Source organism: Nerophis lumbriciformis, linkage group LG25 (assembly GCF_033978685.3).
Source record: "Nerophis lumbriciformis linkage group LG25, RoL_Nlum_v2.1, whole genome shotgun sequence".
NCBI classification, from domain to species: Eukaryota; Metazoa; Chordata; class Actinopteri; order Syngnathiformes; family Syngnathidae; genus Nerophis; species Nerophis lumbriciformis.
This window is the reverse complement of record NC_084572.2, coordinates 30,606,295-30,634,094: the sequence shown is the minus strand read 5'-3', so window position 1 is coordinate 30,634,094 and position 27,800 is coordinate 30,606,295. Positions and strand designations below refer to the sequence as shown.

The 27,800-nt window shown below is 40.3% G+C and overlaps 1 protein-coding gene across 5 annotated transcripts in view; it reads left to right on the top strand.

The window, feature by feature from the left end:
- LOC133621803 (uncharacterized) overlaps positions 1–25,722 on the top strand; it is a 54,298-nt gene extending 28,576 nt beyond the window's left edge. For 2 of the 5 annotated variants that reach the window (XM_061984169.2, XM_061984167.2), the window contains exons 4-23: positions 1,781–1,820; positions 1,893–2,084; positions 2,169–2,252; positions 2,323–2,381; positions 6,141–6,254; positions 6,339–6,389; positions 6,466–6,536; positions 6,605–6,677; positions 7,031–7,071; positions 10,330–10,481; positions 10,563–10,618; positions 14,331–14,617; positions 14,711–14,785; positions 17,999–18,106; positions 18,193–18,288; positions 19,355–19,511; positions 22,367–22,479; positions 22,553–22,626; positions 22,718–22,804; positions 25,085–25,722. In XM_061984169.2, coding sequence (XP_061840153.1) covers positions 1,781–1,820; positions 1,893–2,084; positions 2,169–2,252; positions 2,323–2,381; positions 6,141–6,254; positions 6,339–6,389; positions 6,466–6,536; positions 6,605–6,677; positions 7,031–7,071; positions 10,330–10,481; positions 10,563–10,618; positions 14,331–14,617; positions 14,711–14,785; positions 17,999–18,106; positions 18,193–18,288; positions 19,355–19,511; positions 22,367–22,479; positions 22,553–22,626; positions 22,718–22,804; positions 25,085–25,218 — 2,064 coding nt within the window. In that variant the 3' untranslated portion in view covers positions 25,219–25,722. Of the gene's footprint in view, positions 1–1,780; positions 1,821–1,892; positions 2,085–2,168; positions 2,253–2,322; positions 2,382–6,140; positions 6,255–6,338; positions 6,390–6,465; positions 6,537–6,604; positions 6,678–7,030; positions 7,072–10,329; positions 10,482–10,562; positions 10,619–14,330; positions 14,618–14,710; positions 14,786–17,998; positions 18,107–18,192; positions 18,289–19,354; positions 19,512–22,366; positions 22,480–22,552; positions 22,627–22,717; positions 22,805–25,084 lie in introns of those variants that run through there. The other 3 variants (XM_061984170.1, XM_061984171.2, XR_009817697.1) reach the window with 3 other exon arrangements.
- Positions 25,723–27,800: the final 2,078 nt, after the last annotated feature.

Below are 27,800 nucleotides of genomic sequence, written 5' to 3'. Positions count from 1 at the left end.
TTTTCAACTTGTTTAAGTCGGGGTCCACGTTAATCAATTCATGGTAAGAAGGAGAAAAAGGAGGGTGGCTACATGAATGCAGGCCGCAGAAAATTTCTCACAAATGCCCTGCCAGATACAGAGGTGGGTAGTAAGGCGCTACATTTACTCCGTTACATCTACTTGAGTAACTTTTGGGATAAATTGTACTTCTAAGAGTAGTTTTAATGCAACATACTTTTACTTTTACTTGAGTATAGTTATAGAGAAGAAACGCTACTTTTACTCCGCTACTTTTATCTACATTCAGCTCGCTACTCGCTACTAATTTTTATCGATCTGTTAATGCACGCTTTGTTTGTTTTGGTCTGTCAGACAGACCTTCACAGTGCCTGCGTTTCAACAAATACAGTCACTGGTGACGTTCACTCCATTCCACTAATCAGATGCAGTCACTGGTGACGTTGGACCAATCAAACAGAGCCAGGGGTCACATGACCTGACTCAAACAAGTTGAAAAACTTATTGGGGTGTTACCATTTAGTGGTCAATTGTACGGAATATGTACTGTACTGTGCAATCTACTAATAAAAGTTCCAATCAATCAATCAAAAGTGTGAAGGAAAAAATACCCTTTTTTATTTCAACCGTACATCCCGTCAAAAGCCTAAAGACTGACTGCACAGTTCCTGTCTTCACAATAAAAGTGCCGCTCCATCGCACCTGCGCTTTCAAAATAAGAGTCTCCGAAAGCCAGCGCAAACAAGCTAGCAAGCTACGGAGTTTGCCGCCAATGTATTTTTTGTAAAGTGTATAAAAACGAATATGGAAGCTGGACAAATAAGATGCCAAAAACCAACCACTTTCATGTGGTATTAGACAGAAAGGAGGAACTTTTTTTCTCCTCCATTTGAAAACGTGGATGTTATCAGCACTACTATCTGATTACAATCAATGCAAGTCATCAGAATCCGGTAATACACCAACTTATATTCTTGTCTTCATGAAAGAAAGGAATCTATATGTGTTAAACATGCATGTATATTCATTAAAACACCTTTAACATGCAAACAAAAACGACAAAATAAGTAAATATAAATTATATACTGTATATATCAATGTATGTATATATATATATGTGTGTGTATATATATATATATATATATATGTGTGTGTGTGTGTATATATGTATATATATATATATATGTGTATATATATGTGTATGTATGTATGTGTATATATATATATATATATATATATATATATATATATATGTATATGAGATATTTGTGTGTATGTTACTCATCAGTTACTCAGTAGTTGAGTAGTTTTTTCACAAGATACTTTTTACTTTTACTCAAGTAAATATTTGGGTGACTACTCCTTACTTTTACTTGAGTAATAAATCTCTAAAGTAACAGTACTCTTACTTGAGTACAATTTCTGGCTACTCTACCCACCTCTGGCCAGATATCAACATATTTGGGAAGAAATGGGAGTAATTTTTGTTTTTAAATGAATTAAATAAGTAAAACATTGGGCTCCAGCAAAAAGGGAACTTTTCTCATGCAGGGCTGATGCTTGAGCAGTGATTATTTATCTACTTCACTAATTATTTGTATTTTAAAATATTGGTATCATATGTGTGTATATATTGTATCTGCTGATGGAGTTATGTTGTACTTGGGGGGAGGAGGCTTATACAAACATATGTCAAAATGTAAAATATTGCTACCGATAATCAGTCGACCTCAAATCTCTCTTTTAAAATGTATCACGTCACACCCTTGTTTTCCCTCAGACACCAAAAAGGAGATCAGGAAAGCCTCCACCTTCCTTCAGTGAGTCTTTTCCTACTGAGACGACTTAGCGAGACTTTGGCCCACCCATTCCCTGCCTCGTTCTCCTTTCAGGGTCCCCGTACCTCACCAGCCTTCACGCCAACCCCAAGAGAACGGCATCGGCGGCGGTCGCCGCCTGGAGGCTCCCGAGGCCGTCTCCCTGCGACACTCCCAGGGAGACGGGCTCGGCTCGCCTGACGTCCCACAGCAACCAGCGGGGTAGGAGCAACAACGCAGGCGTAGACTCTCAAGAGAGCGTTTTAAGTATGTGTGATTAAGACTGTTGCACACAACAATAATGACTCGGGGGAGAATTGAATAACACCGACATTTAAATGTGTCGTGTAGATCAGCGATCGGAGTGGGATTTGACGCCGGATTTTCCCAGACATACCTTGCCCACCAGGAAATACTTTCACTCTGCTTCCAACGGTAAGTCGAGAAGCGGACCCGGCTGTGAGACGACAAACCTCCATTTTCATTTGTCCCCGCTGGCTTGTAGGCGTCAGTGCCCGCAGAGACAAGGAGGACATGCACGACGAACTGACTCTCCTCAAAAAGGTACGTGTCTGGACAGGATGTGCTTGTTAGCACCTTTCCTTTGTGCCGCAGCCTGTTGCTAGGCAGAATTTGTGTGGCACCCGCGTGGGCCCGCAGAGTGTGAGGTGTTAATCAAAGGGAGACAAGAGAAAAGGTTCTAGAATTGAATCCAATCTAATAATTACAACACTCCCTTTTCTTGCAAATGTTGATCCAAAATTGGAGGAGATCGTTAACTTCAAGCTAGAAGGATGTTTTGGAGGCTTTATTAGAGTTTCTAGTAGCAAGCCATCAGTCTTCCTGTTCTGTATTGGAGCTTAGTTTGGGATCTGGTTTTTTTTTGGTCTCAAACTGAGCCCCCCTGTAACAGGTTTGTACTAGAAATGAGATTTTGCTGTCCTGATAATAAAGTTCCATTCTATTTCTTATAGATATAAATTGGGTGTCTCAAATCCTTGCGTTTATTTGCTATTCACTGATGGTCTCGGATAGGGATGACCGACGAAACGTAATCGATATTCATTTTTAGGGATGTCCGATAATATCGGACTGCCGATATTATCGGCCGATAAATGCTTTAAAATGTAATATCGGAAATTATTGGTATCTGTTTCAAAAAGTAAAATTCATGACTTTTTAAAACACGTCTGTGTAATATCGGAAATTATCGGTATCGGTTTCAAAAAGTAAAATGTATGACTTTTTAAAACGCCTCTGTGTACACGGACATAGAGAGAAGTATAGAGCACCAATAAACCTTAAAGGCACTGCCTTTGTGTGCCGGCCCAGTCACATGATATCTACGACTTTTAATACACACAAGTGAATGCAAATCATACTTGGTCAATAGCCATACAGGTCACACTGAGGGTGGCCGTATAAACAACTTTAACACTGTTACAAATATGCTCCACACTGGGAACCCACACCAAACAAGAATGACAAACACATTTTGGGAGAACATCCGCACCGTAACACAACATAAACATGACAGAACAAATACCCGGAACCCCTTGCAGCACCAACTCTTCCGGCACAATATACACCCCCCGCTACCCCACCCCCCTCCACCCCCAGCCCAACCCCGCCCACCTCAACCTCCCCATGCTCCCTCAGGGAGAGCATGTACCAAATTCCAAGCTGCTGTTTTGAGGCATGTTAATAAATAAAAAAATGCACTTTGTGACTTCAATAATAAATATGGCAGTGCCATGTTGGCACTTTTTTCCATAACTTGAGTTGATTTATTTTGGAAAACCTTGTTACATTGTTTAATGCATCCAGCGGGGCATCACAACAAAATTAGGCATAATAATGTGTTAATTCCACGACTATATATCTGTATCGGTTGATATCGGAATCGGTAATTAAGAGTTGGACAATGTCGGATATCGGCAAAAAAGCAATTTTCGGACATCTCTATTAATTTGAAAAAAAAATGCTTTTGTTAAAGCGTTTGATCTTTTTTTTTTTTCTTCTTTGGAAGAACCGGAAGTTGTGCAGTAAGGTTGGTTGCATGAAGGTTGCATGTGTTCTTTGATAACCAAGCAATGTAGGAAGTGATCACTGATTAGTGGGAGTGACACGCTAACAGCCAATCAGGTAACAGTATCAACATTTAAGTCTGGTTGCGCCAGCTTGTTGTCTGGCGGTTGATTCTTTGCATGAAATAAGAAAAGAAAATAAAAATGAAGAAATTGTGAATAAAAGAGGAAAAGTCACCTCGACAGCATGGCACTTTTTACATTTTTTTTGACAATAGTCAGATCAATGTGGTCTGTAAAAGATGCAAGGCGCTCATGCCCACCAAGGCCGGTAATACCACACCACCTTAGCCGCGCTCACCCTTTAGAGCAGTTGCAACTAAATGGCACTAAACCTGCAGAAAATAGTTCTTCTCAGGTTCCTCTATGATTACATTTTCACACTTTGCACTATTTTCTTACACTTTATGAAGCATTTCTTATGCATTCCTTCTTTATGCGCCTTCATTTTAAGAGGTTATTGTTAAAGGGTCTGTTTGCAACATTTACACAGATGCCTAGAGGGCGCCAACTTTCCAAAGTATTTAACACAGTATATCCCGCCCTCTTACGGCTTCTCATACGTAATGACAACACATGCACGCGCATTAGCTTTAGATCTTAATTAATAATAGCATTTTGGCAGGGGTGTAGCGGTACACAAACATTTCGGTTCGGTACTTACCTCGGTTTAGAGGTCATGGTTCGGTTCATTTTCGGTACAGTAAGAAAACAACAAAATATACATTTTCTGGTTATTTATTTACCAAAATTTGTAAACAATGGCTTTATCCTTTTAACATTGGGAACACTATAATAATTCTGCCCAAAAGTAGAAATAGCTCTGTGTGTGTTCCAATTCAATTATTTAGTGTCTCTGGATCTTTTTAAATCTCAGCTCAGATAATACAGTTCTTGGAGAAAGGTTTTGGAGAGTAAAGCAGTACAGTCCATGTGCTGCGGTTAAGGGTGAAAATGTGTAGAGGGTTGGCTGGAGAGCCTCCTACCAGCCCAGACAGAACAGGTGGTGGGGTTCCTGGCTGGAATCTCCCAAGAACGATCCTTGGATTAGATGCTTTTTTTCCTTAGCTCGCCATCATAAAGAGAAGCCTGGCCTGTGTAAGAACCAGGACCATTCTTATAAATCAATGTGTACACAAATCAAATATCTTCATTAAATAACACTAATTCCATTATAAAGTATTCAGAACAGGTTTTAGTTTTTTCCTCAATATTGTACAATATAAGTCAATATACATGTCAGAATCACAATATGCAATAAAGTGCTAAAATAACTATTAGCAGCATAAATATGACCTATACAATTTGGTCAGTGCACTAAACGTGCTTATTATCAAACACATTCAAAAGTACATGCAATACACAATAGTTATCATTGGTTCAAGTCATAGACCTTGTATATGGACGATTGAGAAATATGCCACAAAGACTGTTGCAATGAAACAATGCAAGAAAGACATATATTTTCATAAACATAGACTCACCAACTGCGCTTCTACAGTCACACACAGCTTAATGACAAAAAATCCGGCGCTGGTAGTCGGCTCTATAAAGTTAACAAATAGGCATTTAGTTTAGAATCCCGTCAGCACAATATTTCGGGTGAAAACGAGAATAAAAACCTACCTCGAGCAGAAATACAATCTGTCTACTGGCCACTTCCTGCTACCGGCTTATAAGCACAGCTGATTGGACCGCGGCGGTCACGTGACCCGGGATAGCTATCTGCTCTCCTTCGTCATACGACAAAGAGTAATACAGAGAAAGAGCCTAATTCTCTCCGCAAAAGTATGTATTTGACACCTGCGTTACACCAGCATGCCGTGTGTTGTGCCCCGGTGTGCATTGTTTACACAACGTGCGGTACGCTACTTAATATGTTCGTGTGGAAACTCGTTCGGTACACCTCCGAACCGAACCGAACACCCCGTACCGAAACGGTTCAATACAAATACACGTACCGTTACACCCCTACATTTTGGATAGCTAGCGTTAGCTGTCATTGAATTCTATATTCTGTCAAATTGCTTCTCTTTGACTGTTTTTGTATGTGTAAAACAAAAAGTACATCAGAAGGTTGCCTACAGCCACAGCGTTAATGCCAGTGTTATTTGTGTGTTTTCTTTTGCTTACTGCAGTAGACCCAGCGGTAGAATAGAGACGTTAATTGGAGCTCTTGCATGTGTTTGTGTGTGTCTTGTCATTTGTCATCAATGGCTGCCGCTGTCTTGTGCAGAGTCTCCATGAGCAGAAGTCTGACAACCAGAAGATGAAAGCCAAAATTCGCCGCCTGGAGGAAGACAACACCAAAAGAGAGAGGCAGCTGGAAGAGCTCCTGGATCCCACCAAAGTAGGATTGTTCAGCTATCAAATATATATATTTTTTCAAATGTCATTTTTTTCAAAGCGGATCTTGAACGCATCTTTTTGATAGAAGTCAGAATACACTCGCAGCTTGGTGGATCGCAAACACGAAGGAAGTGTGGTTAGTCACTTTAATTTTGAAGGCGAATTGTACACACATCGAGCTAACATGGCGTCCGTACGTTTTGTCCGCAAAGGTTCTGAACGGGTTGAAGCAGAGAGTACTGAAACTGGAGCAGCAGTGTCGAGAGAAGGAGAACACCATTGGGTAAAATGTTACATCACAGTCATCACTATAAGGCAAACCTATATTTATTATATATTTATTATCCGCAGTAAACTGCAGAACGAGCTGAGGGCGACCAACTTGGAGGAGATGAGGATGACTTTGAAGAACTACTATGAAGAGGTGAGACAACTCTGCAATGTCAGCGCTTTGTGGACAGAAGTCTTGGGACAGACGTCTGCATCGCTGAGTCAATTATCAATTCTTCATCTTTGCAAGACATTTCATGGAAGGACTTTTTCTGCTCTTGGTGCACAAAGCAAGCACTTAAAGATGATTCTCTTTTTGTGGAAAAACAATCCATGACTTCTGGCCTCACAAGAAAAATAATTGCTTCCAAGATTCCACATCAAATTGTTTTTTTCTATTTCTGTAGCTGTTCAAATACTCCATATAAATTTCATTTTCATGTTTTGCGGATGTGCAGCTTCACTTGTCTGCCATGTGTTCATGTGTGTGTGTGTTGTGTCGTTCAGATCCAAAGACTGAGGATACTTCTTGACGCTTCAGAGAAAAGGTGAGTTTAAAGTTCTTACAATGTTCCTTTCAGTGCCTGTTTATCTATTTTTTTGAATGAAGCACCGGCATGTGAAATATTTGGAATAACACGGAAAATGATTCATTCATTTTCCCCGTCAAAATAGCACTTTTGCATTTTTTTAAATGAAATATCAATATAAATATGATCTAAACCAGGGGTGTCAAACTCGCCACATCGAGAAAAATCTACTCCCAAGTGGGCCGGACTGGTAAAATCACGGCACGATAACTTAAAAATAAAGACAACTTCAGATTGTTTTCTTTGTTTAAAAATAGAACAAGCACATTCTGAAAATGTACAAATCATAATGTTGTTTTTTTTTTTTTACACTTACATGTTGCAGTTAATAGTATTCTATCTTTGTCGTTATCTATACTTTCTGAATAAATTATGTGGTAATGTTCATCAGTCAACTCATTGGTGTTAATTTTAAATTTATCAAGATAAAAAATGTATATCAAAATTAAATTACAGGATGTTATTTATGTAGTTTGCTCATTTTCCTCGACTGGTGCACTAACATCGTGTGGTTTATCTTTTTTACATATGTAGCATATTCTACAAAGATACAAAGAATTGCTATTGTGACATCAAATTGCATTATTAGATAATCCATCCATCCATTTTCTACCGCTTATTCCCTTCGGGGTCGGGAGGCGCTGGAGCCTATCTCAGCTACAATCGGGCGGAAGGCGGGGTACACCCTGGACAAGTCGCCACCTCATCACGGGGCCAACACAGATAGACAGACAACATTCACACTCACATTCACACACTAGGGCCAATTTAGTGTTGCCAATCAACCTATCCCCAGGTGCATGTCTTTGGAGGTGGGAGGAAGCCGGAGTACCCGGAGGGAACCCACGCATCATTAGATAATATTAAAATTTAAAAGATATGCATATGCATGCAGTACATGTATTTTTTTCTGTCAAAATGGAAAGAATACATCCTTTAACCTCTTAAGGCCCAAGCAATTTGTTTACATGCTTTTGTTTTTTATTTCTCTTTGCTATTTGGGCTTATTGGACCCTAATTAGAATAAAAACTAAAAATCATCTTTTGATGTGATGTACTTAGTCCATAAATACACAAATGTGTACTTCGTGTGTAGTGACATGCTAATTTAAATTTTTACAGTTTTTTTTTCCAAATTCCATTGTATGTTATACTCTTCTGACACCACCAGATAGCAGTATAAGTGTCCACATAAGCGGCCATAGGACCCCAATTCAGTAGTGTACACAATTTTGGAAATAAGAGCTAAAAGGTGCTGTGTACGCATGTGGCCACTAAGGCCTTTTTTTAAGAAAAGATGAAGTACTCTAATAACGAATATTAATTCAAAGCTTTCGCGGGCCACATTAAAAGATGTGGCTGACCAGATCTGGCCCCCAAGGCCTTGAGTTTGACACCTGCGTTCTAAAGTATTTATTTGAAGCCAGCGGCAAGGTTTATTTTTGACGTGATGGATTGTAAACAGAGGTCACAATCACCTAAGGGGGCAGGCTAGAGTTATCAAATTCTTAGTTCTTTGCTTGCATGTTATATAGCTTTAGTTTATTTTCAATGATAATAATGTTAGTAATTTAACTACTAAAAAAAACTAAACAATCTGGTACATTACATGGGACATGTAAGTGTCAAAAAGACAGCCAAAAGGGGTTGGTAGATGAGAATAAATCTTAAGGTAAAATAGTATAAAAATGCGCCCAATTACAGAAATTGTGGTCTTGATTTGAAAATGTTTCTTTCAAATTTTCCTCTTTTTTTCACAAAGGGTGCTCACATCCTTTTAAGTTAAAGTGGAACATTATCACCAGACCTATGTAAGCGTCAATATATACCTTGATGTTGCAGAAAAAAGACCATATAATTTTGGCGAATTAAACGCCTTTCTATTATTCGCTCTCGGAGCGATGACGTCACAACGTGACGTCACAACGGGAAGCAATCCGCCATTTTCTCAAACACATTACAAACACCGAATCAAATCAGCTCTGTTATTTTCCGTTTTTTCGACTGTTTTCCGTACCTTGGAGACATCATGCCTCGTCGGTGTGTTGTCGGAGGGTGTAACAACATGAACAGGGACGGATTCAAGTTGCACCAGTGGCCCAAAGATGCGAAAGTGGCAAGAAATTGGACGAATGTTGTTCAATATACGAGGGTGTGGGGAAAGCCGATGAAAATGGTCAGTCGTTTGTTCCGCACACTTTACCGACGAAAGCTATGCTATGACAGAGATGGCAAGAATGTGTGGATATCCTGCAACACTCAAAGCAGATGCATTTCCAAAGATAAAGTCAAAGAAATCTGCCGCCAGACCCCCATTGAATCTGCCGGAGTGTGTGAGCAATTCAGGGACAAAGGTCCTCGGTAGCACGGCAAGCAAGTTTGTTCCCGCAGACGAGCGAGCTAAACCCCCTGGATGTCTTGACTCACACCGCTTCTACCGTCCCTTAAGCCACCGAAGATGATCAAGAGAAGAATATCGACCCTAGCTTCCCTGGCCTGCTGACATCAACTCCAAAACTGGACAGATCAGCTTTCAGGAAAAGAGAGCGGATGAGGGTATGTCTACAGAATATATTAATTGATGAAAACTTTATTCATTACTCGCGGTTTTACGTAAATTATTATACATAAACTGTGTTTACCAATAATTTAGCTTAAAAACATTACAACACCTAAAAACAAACATACCAATCGTTGGTTGGAAGGCGAATTCGTCCTCGCTTTCTCCCGTGTCGCTGGCTGTCGTGTCGTTTTCGTCGGTTTCGCTTGCATACGGTTCAAACCGATATGGCTCAATAGCTTCAGTTTCTTCTTCAATTTCGCTTAAGCCGCTGAAATCCGAGTCTGAATCCGAGCTAATGTCGCTATACCTTGCTGTCCATCCGCCATGTTTGTTTGTATTGGCATCACTATGTGACGTCACAGGAAAATGGACGGGTGTATATAACGATGGTTAAAATCAGGCACTTTGAAGCTTTTTTTAGGGATATTGCGTGATGGGTAAAATTTTGAAAAAAACTTCGAAAAATAAAATCCACTGGGAACTGATTTTTAATGGTTTTAACCCTTCTGAAATTGTGATAATGTTCCCCTTTAATGACTGGACAGGTTTTTGATAATGCTTCTAGTTTTCCTCACTACAAAGATGAATTACGCTGACTATTAGGGAATTACTTAGTTTCCAGTCGGTTGATGTCGCCGCCTGTCTGTCCTCAGCGGTCTAGCAGACAGTAAAGTCTTTCGGAGGCAGCAGAAGGCTCTGAGTTCCACAGTTCTCCGTCTATCTGAGAACCTCAAGCAGATTCAGCTGGAGAACGCCGCGCTCAGACAGGAGCTCGACACCGAGAGCCCCTCTGTCGGAGTCAAAGGTCTTCTTTACTCGCACCAACAGTCGCGGACACAAACACACACAAATCAACATGTATAGACGGTGTGTGTGTGTCTCCTAGGTTACAAAGAGTGGAGCAAATACCGCCTCTTGAGAAGACTGCTGGAATTGGAGAAAGTGAGTGGAAACTGTACTGACACATTTGAAGGTCTCATACTCCAGTGTGTGTGTTAGCAAAGGACTATCAATCAATCAAAGTTAATTTATATAGGTCTTAATCACAAGTGCCTCAAAGGGCTTCACGAATCAAATCAAATCAAATTTATTTAAAAAGCACATTTAAAATTTACCACAGGGGTAGCCAAAGTGATGTACAATAGGCAGGTTAAAAGATAACACAAGAGAAAGGAGCAAGCACAACACAACACAAACAGCACGATAAATAATATAAAACATAAAAAACAGGTTCACAGCAGGTGCATTGTGGGACGCCATAGCAGGATGGAGATCACTCAGTGTTAAAAGCCATGGAATAAAAGTATGTTTTTAAGAGTGATTTAAAAACAGGAAGAGAGGAGGCCTGTCTAACACAAACCCCAACGGCACCCCATGATCTGAACCCACATCCGGGCAAGGGAAAAACTCAAAAAGCCCGAGATGGGAAGGTAACTACAAAAATAACTGATATTGACGTCCTAGACAGGCGTCAGAGCTGAATCACTCTTTGGTGACACCAGCTATAGGGCAAGTTTTGAAGTGAACATACGTTATGAAGACAGCTGGACTCACGCAGTGTGCTAATACCATACCACACCAACTTTATTTATAAAGCCTTTTAAAAACAACCACGGTTGAAAAACAAATGGTTGTACACCACAAACAAGTACAACTATAGAAAAGCGAAGGCATAAGACAGACTAAAGCATATTTCATTGATTAAACAGAAAATATTAAAAGCAACAGGTGTTACAGTTAGTGGGGCTTGACTTAGTAAAAAGCTGGTTGGCAGCAGGTTCCTCAAAAAGAAAACACCAAAGAAAAAACACTAGGCAATAAGAGACATTATGGGTTAGGCTTAGGTTTTTTTTATATTTGTGAAAAGTATGTGTTGTCCTAATTTGGGAAGGAATACTGCGCCACACCTTAGTGAACATGTGAACAGGACTTCTTTCCCATACTTTTTTTAAAAAGCCGGGACAAGGAGAACTTCCTGGGAGTGCAATCTTGTGATCCAGGAGTGCTGAGAGCACTTAGAGCTTGACTGAGAGTTATTTTTTTTCTGAAAGTAGACATTGATAGCATTATAATGTATGCAATTTGGGAAAGGAACAGCGTCTGCCTGAGACAGTACAGTACAGTGATGTACCCAACCAGGAAGTCTTTTATGAATCTTCTAGGCTCTGTTATAAAGCCTTACTACAGGCTCTATAACATCATTAGTGGTAAGTGCCCAAATGGGGATACAGTACGATATCATTGACAGGATTATGGTATGTAAATAGGTTGCAGATACGGAGAGTGACAGGTATGGTCAGATTTTGTTATAAACATAGTTTTTGCTGTGCTCTTTTTAGGGGAGACATGAATCCAAAAGCACACCAACGTATGTATAGGTTCTTGTAGAAAATTATTAATTGGCCAGAACTAATGAATTAGATACAGATAAAAGCTTCCTGGCTGAGTAAAAGTATGTGCATTCAGTCTTCTTATGTTGATTTTACGGTGACAGTCTGGAGTTATTTGGTTTTAGATCAGAGTAGAAGATGACTTGTCATCTGCATACAATAAATAATTTGAACACTTACAGACCAGAGGGAAGAAGAGCAAGTAGGGACCAGGAATACTGCCTTGTGGCACACCCTTTTTGGATTCATGAGGTGGTGGTTTAGCGTGTCCAACTTTGACAATCAGCAATCTATTGCAGAGATAGGATGAGATTAGTTGAATTACAGATGAATAAACATGAAATGAGCTCAGCTTGTTTAGCAGAGTCTGATGGTTTACTGTGTCAAAATCTTTCCTAAGCGCTATGAACACTGCTCCTGTAACATGATCTTTGTTTAATTCTGATCTCATGTGTTCTGTGAAGAATAATATCGCAAATTGGGTAGATCGTTTGGAATGGAAGCCATGTTGACAGTTATTTAGCAGCTCATTGTTTTCAAGATGTTTAATTAGTTAATTATAAAGAAGTTTCTGCAATATTTTGGATACAACTGGAAGAATTGCAACCAACCTGTAGTTTTAGATATAAAGTAAAGTACCAATGATTGTCACACACTAGGTGTGGCAACATTATTCTCTGCATTTGACCCATCACCCTTGATCACCCCCTGGGAGGTGAGGAGAGCAGCGGTGGCCGTGCCCGGGAATCATCTTTGGTGATTTAACCCCCAATTCCAACCCTTGATGCTGAGTGCCAAGCAGGGAGGTAATGGGTACCATTTTTATAGTCTTTGGTATGACTCGGTTGGGGTTTGAACTCACAACCTACCGATCTCAGGGCGGACACTCTAACCACTAGGTCACGGCTTTAAATATTGGAATGATTTGAGTAGCTTTCCAAAAAGAAGGGAACACCGACATTATTGCAGAGATTGAACAGATGACAAAAAAGTATGCAACAAGAGTCTTTACAAAGGTCATGTTTAGATAATTGATATCATAACAATGTGACTTATATCAATAAGTAATTACTCGGACTGCAGTGATTACTTATTGCAGGTTTGAGATTTTAGATGGCAGCAGTGTATTAGTTTATGGTGTGTTTTTGTTGCTGCCTAAAAAGTACAATGAAAACGCCCAACTAAGAAGCACGTTACAATCACACAGCTGGTGTGTAATTAGTACAATACTTGCAGGATAAAGACTTTTTTGGACTCAACAAAAGACAAGACTGGCACATTCAACTTAATGGCAAAGACTACTTCCTGGCCACAGCAACACAAAGGACAAACTGAAAATAATGCATACTTGCAGAGTAATCAACTCAAAAGAGAAACTTGACTTCAGTTTTGTTGGTTTTATCTGCCAACATTGTCAGGTTCAAACACTGATGACATCTATTAAACAGACACGAAGCAAATAATCATGCAGAGACAGTTACATTTTGCTCAATTGAGGAGATGTTTTTTGGGCTGTACTCTAGTTACAGATCCAAACTACGCTCTGAAGTCCAGGCCACGTGCTTCCTCTATTTATTTGGGAGGTCCCTGGTTACATCACTGAAGCTGTCGCTGAGGGAAGGGGGTAATCTCGACAGCTCCAGTTAGACACAATATATGACTATTAATGAAATACAAATGTATTGATACTCGTGATATTGTCTCTGCTCTGTCTGCGTCACGGTACTCTATGTTCGGCCTTGGCAGTCAGCAGGCCGATTCTGGAAACAAACACTGATACTTGAAACAGAACACTGATACGAGACTGGCTTGCAATCTTTTGGATTGCCAGCTTTGCACAGTCAAAGAAAAATACAACTTCAGCACAATTGATAATAACTATAGCAACGGCCCTTAAGCATAAGAGTTGTGTGATAATATATACATAATTATTCTGACACTTTCAAAGTGTTGGTCTAACTCCATAGCCTTAGGCACTACCGCCATCTAGTGTCTTGGAATTACAACGGCATACCACATACCATATTCTAAAACACTTGCAAAAGATAAGTGTAAGAAAACAAGATATAACACTTGCATAGCACAGTTATTATCAGCTCAATGTTAATAGTTAAATAAAAGTGAGATTTTACTATTAAACAAACTGTTTATTAACATTAAAATTGGTTCTATACTAGGATATGGTTCCCGTATCAGTTAATATGTAATAGGGGAATTTAATTTACACAAATGTTTTCATCATCATGTACGGTTTCTCCTGCTAGAAGCTGGAAGAAAGCACCAGAAGGACAAAACACTTGGACCAGGCGTCTCAGACCACACTCCCTGGTATTCTGCACCAGGCCTCTCAGACCATTCCCACCGGTATTCTAAACCACGGGTCTCAGACCACGCCCAAAGGGATCCTTGACTTGGCCGTTCAGACCACGCACACGGAGACCATCGATACGGAGACAATGACGGAGGTGGACGAGGTCGCCGATCTAAGAGAGCGTGTCGAGCAACTGGAGGCAGAGAGGGCCCAGCTTCAGGAGTGGTTGTCAACTGGAGAGTGAGTGAAAATATGAGCAGACGGGTTACTGTCAATACATGTCCACTTTTGTATGCCATTGTGAAAAAGAAAACTAATAAACTGTCTTTCCAGAGAGGAAGTACGGCAACTGAGGAAAGCAAGAGAAGAAGAGTCGGAACGAGTGAAAGCTGAAAAACAGCAGTACATGTATGTTGCATCCATTGTACATCCAATACAAGAGCTGTAAACAATGTTTATTAGTATTGTACATTAGGGATGTACAATTTTTTTACACCGATGCACATCATTTTACTCAAAGTTGTCCAAACCTTTTTTTGCGGCTGGCTTTGGGGCATCTACTTTAGCAGCGGGTGTCTCCGTAGTATTTTAACACATCGTCGTTGCAAGACTAGCGTTTCTGGTGGCTGATAAGCTTTGATGTGTTGAAGCATGATGTTTTTTTTCCCCCCAATGGTCATTGAATGTTTGTAGAACAACGGTGTAGAAGTCCCACATGATCTCTCCTAATTGGATCCTTGTGTTGTAGCTATATTTGGTAACACTTTAGTATGGGGAACATATTCACCATTAATTAGTTGCTTATTAACATGCAAATTAGTAACACATTGGCTCTTAATTAGTCATTATTAAAGGGGAACATTATCACAATTTCAGAATGGTTAAAACCATTAAAAATCAGTTCCCAGTGGCTTATTATATTTTTCGAAGTTTTTTTCAAAATTTTACCCATCACGCAATATCCCTAAAAAAAGCTTCAAAGTGCCTGATTTTAACCATCGTTATAAACACCCGTCCATTTTCCTGTGACGTCACATAGTGAAGCCAACACAAACAAACATGGCGGAAAGAACAGCAAGATATAGCGACATTAGCTCGGATTCAGACTCGGATTTCAGCGGTTTAAGCGATTCAACAGATTACGAATGTATTGAAACGTATGGTTGTAGTGTGGAGGCAGGTAGCGAAAACGAAATTGAAGAAGAAACTGAAGCTATTGAGCCATATCGGTTTGAACCGTATGCGAGCGAAACCGACAAACGACACGACAGCCAGCGACACGGGAGAAAGCGAGGACGAATTCGGCGATCGCCTTCTAACCAACGATTGGTATGTGTTTGTTTGGCATTAAAGGAAACTAACAACTATGAACTAGGTTTACAGCATATGAAATACATTTGGCAACAACATGCACTTTGAGAGTGCAGACAGCCCAATTTTCATCAATTAATATATTCTGTAGACACCCTCATCCGCGCTCTTTTCCTGAAAGCTGATCTGTCCAGTTTTGGAGTTGATGTCAGCAGGCCAGTGAAGCTAGGGTCGATATTCTTCTCTTAATCATCTTCGGTGGCATAAGGGATGGTGTGAGCCAAGACATCCAGGGGGTTTAGCTCGCTCGTCTGCGGGAACAAACTGCCGCCATTGCCGTGCTACCGAGGTCCTTTGTCCCTGAATTGCTCACACACTCCGGCAGATTCAATGGGGGTCTGGCGGCAGATTTCTTTGACTTTATCGTTGGAAATGCATCTGCTTTGAGTGTCGCAGGATATCCACACATTCTTGCCATCTCTGTCGTAGCATAGCTTTCGTCGGTAAAGTGTGCGGAACAAACGTCCAATTTCTTGCCACTTTCGCATCTTTGGGCCACTGGTGCAACTTGAATCCGTCCCTGTACGTGTTGTTACACCCTCCGACAACACACCAACGAGGCATGATGTCTCCAAGGTACGGAAAACAGTCGAAAAAACGGAAAATAACAGCTGATTTGACTCGGTGTTTGAGAAAATGGCGGATTGCTTCCCGATGTGACGCCATGTTGTGACGTCATCGCTCCAAGAGCAAATATTAGAAAGGCGTTTAATTCGCCAAAATTCACCCATTTAGAGTTCGGAAATCGGTTAAAAAAATATATGGTCTTTTTTCTGCAACATCAAGGTATATATTGACGCTTACATAGGTCTGGTGATAATGTTCCCCTTTAAGTACTTATTAATGCCTTATTCTGCATGGCCTTATTATACAACTAACCCTCTAACCCAGACCTAAGCCCCGAGGGCCACATGCGGCCCGTTAAGCTCTTCAATCTGGCCGGCCGGACATCTCCAAATAATTTATTTTTATTTTTAAGATGGAATCTGTAGCTGCCATTATGATGTGCAGTGATATTTTCAAATGACCGTAAGTCTTGAATTATACAAAATATTTCAATGGTTGGAATCTGTGCTTTTGCATGATATACTAGTTACTATGGTAATATAATTAGTTACTATGGTAATCTAAGTCACAGCAGCTCAGATGAGGTACCAAGCAGTGTGGGTGGGGAGCGTTTCCACAGAGTGTTTCCAGAGCGGCCAGCCTGAAATGCGGGTGTCGGGACAGACGTGGAAGGAGATTTTTACAACAAAGTTCTTAAGCTTAGTGATATATCAGATTGTAGGTGTTTTTTTTTTTTTTTTTACCCTCTGCGTTCATATTTCGCTGTTTGTTGCATTTTTGTTGCATTTCGCTTGATTGTAAAATATGTCGATCGAGGGGGGGTGTGAAGTTCATATGTTGTCAATATTCAGTGTTTTATTGTTCATAGTTAATATTGTAAATCCCACATTCTTTGTTTTCATGTACATTCTGGGTGTCTCATTCAGTAAAACATTTTTAAATTCCATTCCGTTTTTTAAGGCGGTCTGTCATATCGTTTTTAGCATTCAATCAGACATTATTGTGAGGTTTTGTTTTAGAGTTCCCAAAAATGTCATATACCGGCCCCCAGGCACATTTTTTTCTCTAAATTTGGCCCCTGAGTCAAAATAATTGCCCAGGCCTGCTCTAACCCTAACCAAATAACTAAATTAAGTCTTTGTTACTTAGAATATGTTCCCCATACTCAAGTGTTACCATACTTTTTAATCAGAATCAACTGTATTGGCCAGGTAGATTTAACACACAATGCATTTGACTTGGCAGACTGTGCTCTTTTTGTACAATGTAGATGATAAATATTAATAAATACCTAAGATATAAACAAGTACTTATTTTCAAGGCTAATGAGATAATAGTGCAGTGGTAAATAGAGCAAAAACATGAGTTAGCACATTCACAGTGACAGATAAGCACCAGGGTTATCCACTGCAACACTCTGTGACTGTTTAGCCTTCATCAGTCTTAGCCTATTCTTAGGAAGGGTTGTTTTGACGTGCAGTGATTACGCCAGAACACATCAGATTTTCCTCATACCTGCCTGATAATGATCTGTCCAGTATTTATCGTGCACCCCCTATTATAGATGATGACCACAATGTAAATCCCCTAGACATTTTCCAGTTGCAGATGCAATTCGGTAGAAAACCCCCAAAATGTAAGAGAACTAAGTGTTGAATGTGTGTTATTGTCTGCACTTTGCAGCGATGAAGTTGAACAGCTAAGGATGGAAAAAGAGGAACTGGAGCAAAGGCTGGAACACTGGAAAGTGGAGCAGACAAGCGAACGGGACATCGACAGACGACAGCACGAGTATGTAGAGTATCTCTCCTCGCCCGTTTCTTAAGGACTCTGTTAGCGGCGTCATCCACGTTGAACCGTGCACGTTTGTTTTCCAGAGAGGAACGACAACTGCTCAAGACGGAACGAGAACACCTGGAGAAAGAGTGTGAACGATTGGAACAGGAAGTGAAAGTGGAGCGACAGCAACACGAGTAAGAGAGTCGCGGAGTTTGTTTGCTCCACACGATGGAAAAAAAGCAAACATTACTCGATGTAGTTGTAGCCAGTGATGAGATGAGACGTGTTGTTCTGGTTTACAGTACATTCGTTATTATTGGCCATAATGCTTACACGCTCTAAAATGATTAGTAACACAAGTAAAAAAACATGATCTAAGGCAGTGTTTTTCAACCACTGTAGTGTGCCGCGAGATACAGTCTGGTGTGCCGTGGGAGATTATCTAATTTCACCTATTTGGGTTAAAAATATTTTTTGCAAACCAGTAATTATAGTCTGCAAATGATGTGTTGTTGTTGAGTGTCTGTGCTGTCTATATAAACAAAAGGTGAGTGCCCCTAAGTAAAGGCATTAAAGCGTAGAGAAGGCTATGCACTGAACTGGCTACAAAGTAAACAAAAACAGAATGCTGGACGACAGCAAAGACTTACTGTGGAGCAAAGGCAATGTACATCCGAACATGACATGACAATCAACAATGTCCTCACAAAGACGGATACAAACAACTGTAATATTCTTGATTGCTAAAACAAAGTAGATGCGGGAAATATCGCTTAAAGGAAGACATGAAACTGCTACAGGAAAATACAAAAAAAAAGAGAGAAAAAGCCACCAAAATAGGAGCGAAAGACAAGAACTAAAACACTATGCACAGGAAAACAGCAAAAACCTCAAAATAAGTCAGGGTGTGATGTGACAGGTTGTGACAGTACACCTACTTTGAGACAAGAGCTATAGTGATGCATGCTTGGTTATGCTTTAAAGTCATATCCAACAATTGCGACAACGACTTTTTTACTGTCAACTGTTTTTTGTTTTTTAATGATTCCCGCTGGTGGTGTGCCTCCGCATTTTTTCAACGCAAAAAATGTGCCTTGGCTGAAAAAAGGTTGAAAAACACTGATCTAAGGAAACATTGGCTCTATACTGTGTCATGGAAATTAAAAACTTTTTTTTTAAAGCCATTCCATCCGTAATACATACTGTACATACTAATACACACATGCATACAAAGTGTTGTGTGTTGATGTTTTTTTTTAGAGAGGAACTGAGGCAGCTGAGGGTCCAGGCTCTGGAGAACAAACGGGAACCATGTGACGCGGGTCTGGCCGCTGCGTCTCGCAAGGAGGATGACGACGAAGAGGAGATAGAAGAGGAAGAAGAGGAGTATGATTGCCTGAGGAAGTACAGGAACGAGGTATGTACTACTGTATAGCTTTTGTACTTAAATACTTTAAATTAGAGATGTCCGATAATATCGGACTGCCGATATTATCGGCCGACAAATGCTTTAAAATGTAATATCGGAAATTATCGATATCGGTTCCAAAAAGTAAAATGTATGACTTTTTAAAACGCCGCTGTACGGAGTGGTACACGGACGTAGTGAGAAGCACAGAGCGCCAATAAACCGTAAAGGCACTGCCTTTGCGTGCCGGCCCAATCACATAATATCTACGGCTTGTCACACACACAAGTGAATGCAACGCATACTTGGTCAACAGCCATACAGGTCACACTGAGGGTGGCCGTATAAACAACTTTAACACTGTTACAAATATGCGCCACACTGTGAACCCACACCAAACAAGAATGACAAACACATTTCGGGAGAACATCCGCACCGTAACACAACAGAAACACAACATGGTAAATGGTAAATGGGTCGTACTTGTATAGCGCTTTTCTACCTTTTTTTTAAGGAACTCAAAGCGCTTTGACACTATTTTCCACATTCACACACACACATTCACACAACAGAACAAATACCCAGAACCCCTTGCAGCACTAACTCTTCCGGGACGCTACAATATACCCCCCCCCCACCTCAACCCCGCCCTCATGCTCTCTCACGGAGAACATGTCCCAAATTCCAAGCTGCCGTTTTGAGGCATGTTAAAAAAAATAATGCACTTTGTGACTTCAATAATAAATATGGCAGTGCCATGTTGGCAATTTTTTCCATAACTTGAGTTGATTTATTTTGGAAAACCTTGTTACATTGTTTAATGCATCCAGCGGGGCTTCACAACAAAATGAGGCATAATAATGTGTTAATTCCACAACTCTATATATCAGTATCGGTTGATATCGGAATCGGTAATTAAGAGTTGGACAATATCGGAAGTCATTATCGGACATCTCTACTTTAAATGCTCTTATTAATGCCCCTTTGCAATTAACCCCCAAGTTGGTTCTAGTCGATGGGCATGTGAACAAAGCAACTAATCGCTGGGTCGCCTGTCAAAAACATCAGCTGGTGGTCATCTCTATCTAGCTCTGTGTGCGCTTTAAAATGTTGCTATTCAACATTGATTGTTTTGCTGCCGTGTTTTATTGTATACTTGATAAAAGAGCATAGGGCTGGGTGATATGGCCGAAAACTATCACGATATAAGTGTTTTATATCAGTTGAAATCGATAATTATTTACATTTTTTATGACCTAATGAAAATAAGGACCTTGGGTCTCATGTATCAAGCTTAAAATTCTTCATATGTCTGATAGGCACAGTCTGAGGAGCAAAAGTTGGCACTTTTTATGTGTTAGTGTTACCCAGCATCCCCTCTGTATGTCGCTAAAGCATCCACAGCCTGTAGAAATGTACGTACGTCAGCTATGAAGTTGGCGTCAACGTCAACCTTGATACATCATCTTGACTGTGAAAAAAGGGCATATGGCAGGTTTTTGTGCGTACGAAAGCTTGTTACATGAGGCCCCTGGAGAAAAATATGTTACATGTAAACATTTTTGTTTCAAATGTAACCTTCCTCTGATTTTTACCCCTCAGCTATCAGGGCAAAAAGTAAAGGAAATGTCAACACAAGCATGGAAAACACTCAATGTGAACAAAATTGTAAAATCACATTGAACTCTGGCAGCACGGTGGAAGAGGGGTTAGTGCATCTGCCTCACAATACGAAGGTCCTGAGCAGTCCTGGGTTCAATCCCAGGCTCGGGATCTTTCTGTGTGGAGTTTGCATGTTCTCCCCGTGACTGCGTGGGTTCCCTCCGGGTACTCCGGCTTCCTCCCACCTCCAAAGACATGCACCTGGGGATAAGTTGATTGGCAACACTAAATTGGCCCTTGTGTGTGAATATGAGTGTGAATGTTGTCTGTCTATCTGTGTTGGCCCTGCGATGAGGTGGCGACTTGTCCAGGGTGTACGCCGCCTTCCGCCCGATGCAGCTGAGATAGGCTCCAGCGACCCCAAAAGGGACAAGCGGTAGAAAATGGATGGATGGATGAACACTTAACAATGACCTCTTCAATATAAAAAAAAAAAGCTCAATAAATTATACGAAAATAATGCAAAGTGTGAAAATGTAAACCGAGAGAAACCTGAGAACTATCTTCTGCGGGTTTATTGCTAGTAAGATACAGCTGTGCTCTAAAGCAGTGGTCCCCAACCACCGGGCCGCGGACCGATTGGTACCGGAACGCACAAGAAATAAAAAATAAAATAAAATAATTTTTTTCAAATTTTTTTTTTATTAAATCAACATACAAAACACAATATATACATTATATAACAATATAGATCAATACAGTCTGCAGGTATACAGTCCGTAAGCACACCTGATTGTATTTCTTTATGAAAAAAATAAATAAATAATAATAATAATAACCTGTATTTCTTTATGAAAAAATAAATAAATAATAATAATAACAACCCCCCACCCCACCGGTCCGTGGGACAAATTTTCAAGCGTTGACCGGTTCGCAGCTACAAAAAGGTTGGGGACCACTGCTCTAAAGGGTAAGCACCGCAAAGGTGGTGTGGAATTGCGGTCTCGAGCACCTTGCATTATTTACAGACCACATTAGGCTTCCGCTTTCTTCCGACAAACAGGGGAAAAAAATGATCGAGCGCATTGTCTATTGATATTGATTACGTGTCTATTGTGATATATATTGTCATTTTATCACCCATCCCTAAATGAGCATATGGTCAAAGAGCCTAGTTCTCCTTTCTGCTTTCTCATGTGCTCCAAATCATTACTCAAGTGATAAAATGTAGGACATTTCTGACATGGCCTGTTGTGTTTCAGGCAGGGGATTCAACTAATCCAAGTGACGGACAATTGCTGGACGAGGTTTCCTTGACGACCATACAATCAGCTCTCAGGGCGCATCTTGCTCGCAGTCAACATATCACAGAGAGGTGAGTCGTGTGCACACTCAGTACTCTTAAAAACATCAAATGCGTCGACCATAAAACTGTGTTTGTGTAAAAGCTCAGGGTCCTTTGACTCATCCGCATCCAAAAACATTGTGCCACCGCTGGCGTCGAAAGGAGCGCCATCACAAGGTGTGTGTTGAAGTTGAAGTTTCCTCTGAGTCATTACAACATATGGGAACGCACAGATTGTGTTGAACACTTTATTTTGTCTGTTAACAAGGAGCTGCTTCCAGTAAACACCAAGCACAGGATGAAGACCTGTGGCCCGTCTCCAGGACTCAAACATCGGTGAAGACGACCCCTGAAGGTCTGAGGGGGAGCTTGCCTCCATTTTTCTACCTACCGTATTTTTCGGAGTATAAGTCAGTCCGGAGTATAAGTCGCACCGGCCGAAAATGCACAATAAAGAAGGAAAAAACATATAAGTCGCACTGGAGTATAAGTCGCATTTTTTGGGGAAATTTATTTGATAAAAGCCAACACCAAGAATAGACATTTGAAAGGCAATTTAAAATAAATAAAGAATAGTGAACAACAGGCTGAATAAGTGTACGTTATATGAGGCATAAATAACCAAGTGAGAACGTGCCTGGTATGTTAACGTAACATATTATGGTAAGAGTCATTCAAATAACTATAACATATAGAACATGCTATACGTTTACCAAACAATCTGTCACTCCTAATCGCTAAATCCCATGAAATCTTATACGTCTAGTCTCTTACGTGAATGACATAAATAATATTATTTGATATTTTACGATAATGTGTTAATCATTTCACACATAAGTCGCTCCTGAGTATAAGTCGCACCCCCGGCCAAACTGTGAAAAAAACTGCCACTTATAGTCCGAAAAATACGGTATAAAGAATTGCACACTTAGACGTCAAACTTGGAATACTTTTAAAAACAATTTTCATAGGAATTCATTAGGGATGTCCGATAATACTGCTGATATTATCGGCTAATAAATGCTTTAAAATGTGATGTCGGAAATTATTGGTATCAGTTTCAAAATTATCGGTATCATTTTTAAAAAGTAACATTTATGACTTTTTAAAACGCCGCTGTGTTCACGGACGTAGGGAGAGGTACAGAGCGCCAATCAACCTTAAAGGCACTGCCTTTGCGTGCCGGCCCAACCACATAATATCTATGGCTTTTCACACACACAAGTGAATGCAATCCATACTTGGTCAACAGCCATACAGGTCACACTGAGGGTGGCCGTATAAACAACTTTAACAATGTTACAAATATGCGCCACACTGTGAACCCACACCAAACAAGAATGACAAACACATTTCGGGAGAACATCCGCACCGTAACACAACATAAACACAACAGAACAAATACCCAGAACCCCTTGCAGCACTAACTCTTCCGGAACGCTACAATATACCCCATGTAACATATCATATACCCCCCCCCCAACCCTGTCCACCTCAACCTCCTCATGCTCTCTCAGGGATGGCATGTCCCAAATTCCAAGCTGCTGTTTTGAGGCACGTTAAAAAAAATAATGCACTTTGTGACTTCAATAATAAATATGGCAGTGCCATGTTGGCATTTTTTTCCATAACTTAAGTTGATTTATTTTGGAAAACCTTGTTACATTGTTTAATACATCCAGCGGGGCATCACAACAAAATTAGGCATAATAATGTGTTAATTCCACGACTGTATATATCGGTATCGGTTGATATCGGAATCAGTAATTAAGAGTTGGACAATATCGGGATATCGGCAAAAAAGCCATTATCGGACATCTGTAGAATTAATCTGTTCCGTGGTAGAACTGTCACCATCACTATCATTTTAAATGCTGTACATTTGATACTTTGAAGTATATAGTACAGGAATTTTTATTTGAAGCGGTTAATTGGTTGTAGGCCTGATCGTAGTAAGTGAATTTCTGCAAAATAGGAATTACTAATCATAAATCAAATAATTTCATAGCTCGAGCATGAAAAATCTTCTAAATAAGTTTTTTTAGGATGAGAACTCTCCACACATAAAATAACACCCTCATACAGTGGAACCTCAATTTACGAACTTAAATCAGCTTGTATAGTGAATCAGGGTTCGTACGGGTGCTTAAAAACCTTGAAAATGCTTTGATTTTAACGTTGTGTTTTCAAAGTTTGAAAAATGCTTGAATTTTGGGTGAAGTGCTTGTAAAATCTCTATAAATAATTATCACTTTCCTTTTTGGGAATGTTTATTTTGTAGAGTTTGGGTTCCACTTTTAAATTAAGTTAAAGTTAAAGTACCAATGATAGTCACACACACTCTAGGTGTGGTGAAATTTGTCCTCTGCATTTGACTCATCCCCTTGTTCAACCCCTGGGAGGTGAGGGGAGCAGTGAGAAGCAGCGGTGGCCGCGCCCGGGAATCATTGTTGGTGATTTAACCCCCAATTCCAACCCTTGATGCTGAGTGCCAAGCAGGGAGGTAATGGGTCCCATTTTTATAGGCTTTGGTATGACTCGGCCGGGGTTTGAACTCACAACCTACCGATCTCAGGGCGGACACTCTAACCACTAGGCCACTGAGTAGGTTTTAAGCCTTGTTTGTCTCCCGCAGCACAACAACAACCAGCGTGCGCCGCCGAGCCGGACGCTGGAGACGACGCCCCTTTGCACGATTCGGACGACTCTGACGACATCATCATCGCCGAGTCCTACCCTCGGAGAAACAGAGAGACCAGGGTCGCGTGACCAATGCCGGGAACAAGAACTTCAGTCCGTCGTGGACCAAACGGACGCCGGATTATTCCAGGATGTTACTCGCCCGCTGCTGTCTCTTGTTCCAACTTTGAAGGACTTCCTGTCACGTGAGAACCTGAACTTGCACGTCGGATTCGTTATTTCTCTGGCGTGTTTTTTTTTTTTGCCAAAGTGCCTACAAGCTGGATATCCAAGTAACTACTACTACTGCTCTAGCAATACATGATGGAGTCACGGTTTTTAGTCTTTTTTTGTCAATATAACAAGTCTTAATTACAATAGTCACTTTTCTATTAATGAAATACATTCCTCCAGTGAAAAGCCGCCGTAAAAATCTGACTTGTTTGCACATGAGTTAGTTTTTTTAATGAAATGATGGCAATTTGATGCTCCAGGTATGCTTTTGTAGTCATTTCCACCACATAACAGAAAAACTATTTTAATACACTTCAATGTCTTTTTATCAAGAAAAATTGGCCACAATTCCTTTTTTTTTTTAAAAACAATAAAAATATCTTGGCTGAGTAAAACTGCGAGTGGAGACACTAATTTTTAGCTAATGGTGCAGACTTTTGTTTACACATAATTTTTAACTTATCTCCAACCCAATACTAAAAGTTAAGGAGTTTGATTGGAAAATAAATTGGTTTTGAGGAATATTTAGAACTTGTTCCCCTGTAGTAGGGGCCACCACTTCCAGAACGACAATACATTTTTCAATATTATTGTTAATCCACTATTTTAGTCTATAAGTAGACATCCATCACCAGTGAATGACAAAATAAAGTGCATCCAGAAAGTACTCACAGCCCTTCCCTTTTTCTACAGTTTGTTATAGCCTTATTCCAAATGAATTATTTTTTTCTCAAAATTCTACACACAATAACCCATAATGACAATGTGATTTTTTTTTGGGTGGCCATTTTGCAAATGTATTCAAACTAAAAAAAAAACACATGTACATAAGTATTCACAGCCTTTGCTCAATACTTTGTTGATGCACCTTTGGCAGTAACGACAGCCTCAAGTCTTTGTGAATACGATGCTACAAGCTTGGCACACCTATATTTGGCCAGTTTCACCAATTCCTCAGAAGCGTTGATTTTCATCCAGGATGTCTCTGTACATTGCTGCATTCATCTTTCCCTCTATCCTGACTAGTCTCCCAGTTCCTGCCGCTGAAAAGAAACCCCACAGCATGATGCTGCCACCACCGTGCTTCACTGTAGGGATGGTATTGGCCTGGTTCCCTCCAAACATGACGCCTGGCATTCACGTCAAAAACTTCAATCTTTGTCTCATCAGACCAGAGAATTTAGTTTTCTCATGGTCTGTGTTAGCCCTGCGATGAGGTGGCGACTTGTCCAGGGTGTACCCCGCCTTCCGCCCGATTGTAGCTGAGATAGGCTCCAGCGCCCCCCGCGACCCCGAAGGGAATAAGCGGTAGAAAATGGATGGATGGATGGATGGTCTGAGAGTCCAAACTTTTTTTTTTAAGAAATGCCTTCCGTCTGGCCACTCTACCATCCAGGCCTGATTGGTGGAATGCTGCAGAGATGGTCGTCCTTCTGGAATGCTGTAGATCTGACAGGAGTGACCATCGGGTTCTTGGTCACCTCCCTGATTTAAACGTAGATGAATGCAGCAATGACCAGAGACATCCTGGATGAAAACCACCGCTTCCCTTCCAACCTGATGGAGCTTGAGAGGTGCTGTAAAGAGGACTGCCCAAAGACTTGTGGCGTCGTATTCAAAAATACTGAATTGTAACAACAAAGTATTGAGCAGAGGCTGTGAATACTTATGTACATATTTTTTGGTTTCAATTTGCAAAATTTTCTAAAACATTTTCACATTGTCATTATGAGGTATTGTGTGTAGAATTTTGAGGACAAAAATGACTATTCCATTTTGGACTAAAATGTGGAAAAAATGAAGTGCTGTATGCTATTACTGCTATTTATGTATTATGTATTATTTATTTACTATTTATTTATGTATTATGTACTATTTATGTATATTTATTACTACATAACACTATATTTTCTTCCACCTCTAGTTATTACACATAACTTTAATATAAAACAGGTAATTAACCATTTATCCTAATCTCTCTTCATTTTCATAATATGACCAAACATCAGGATCATTTTTTCCCCCCGTATGCTTTGAATGGGAAAATATAGCGCCCTCTGGTGGACAAATGTGAAAATACATTTTGAAAGCGTTTACTGTAGTCCCGAATTGAAATCGTACATTGATTATTGTATTATTTTTACATTAAGATAAAGGTGAGACCCAAAATGGCACAAAGTGTCATCTTTTTTTGGGGGGTTCATTTCAGGTCAGTTTTTAAAGAGACTTCAGTGCCTCTTTTCAAGTCTAGTTTCCAAAGATGATATGGTTGATTATACATATTTATATGTGTTTAAGCCTCAAAATGACGGATGTGGTTTGTTTGGTGTGGTCTGCGCTTCAAACGTGCAGTAGCAGGACTTGAACGACAGAGGGCGCCATATTTCAGCGTTTACACTCTGCCTCCTCCTCAAACACAAACTAGAGGGGTGGACGAT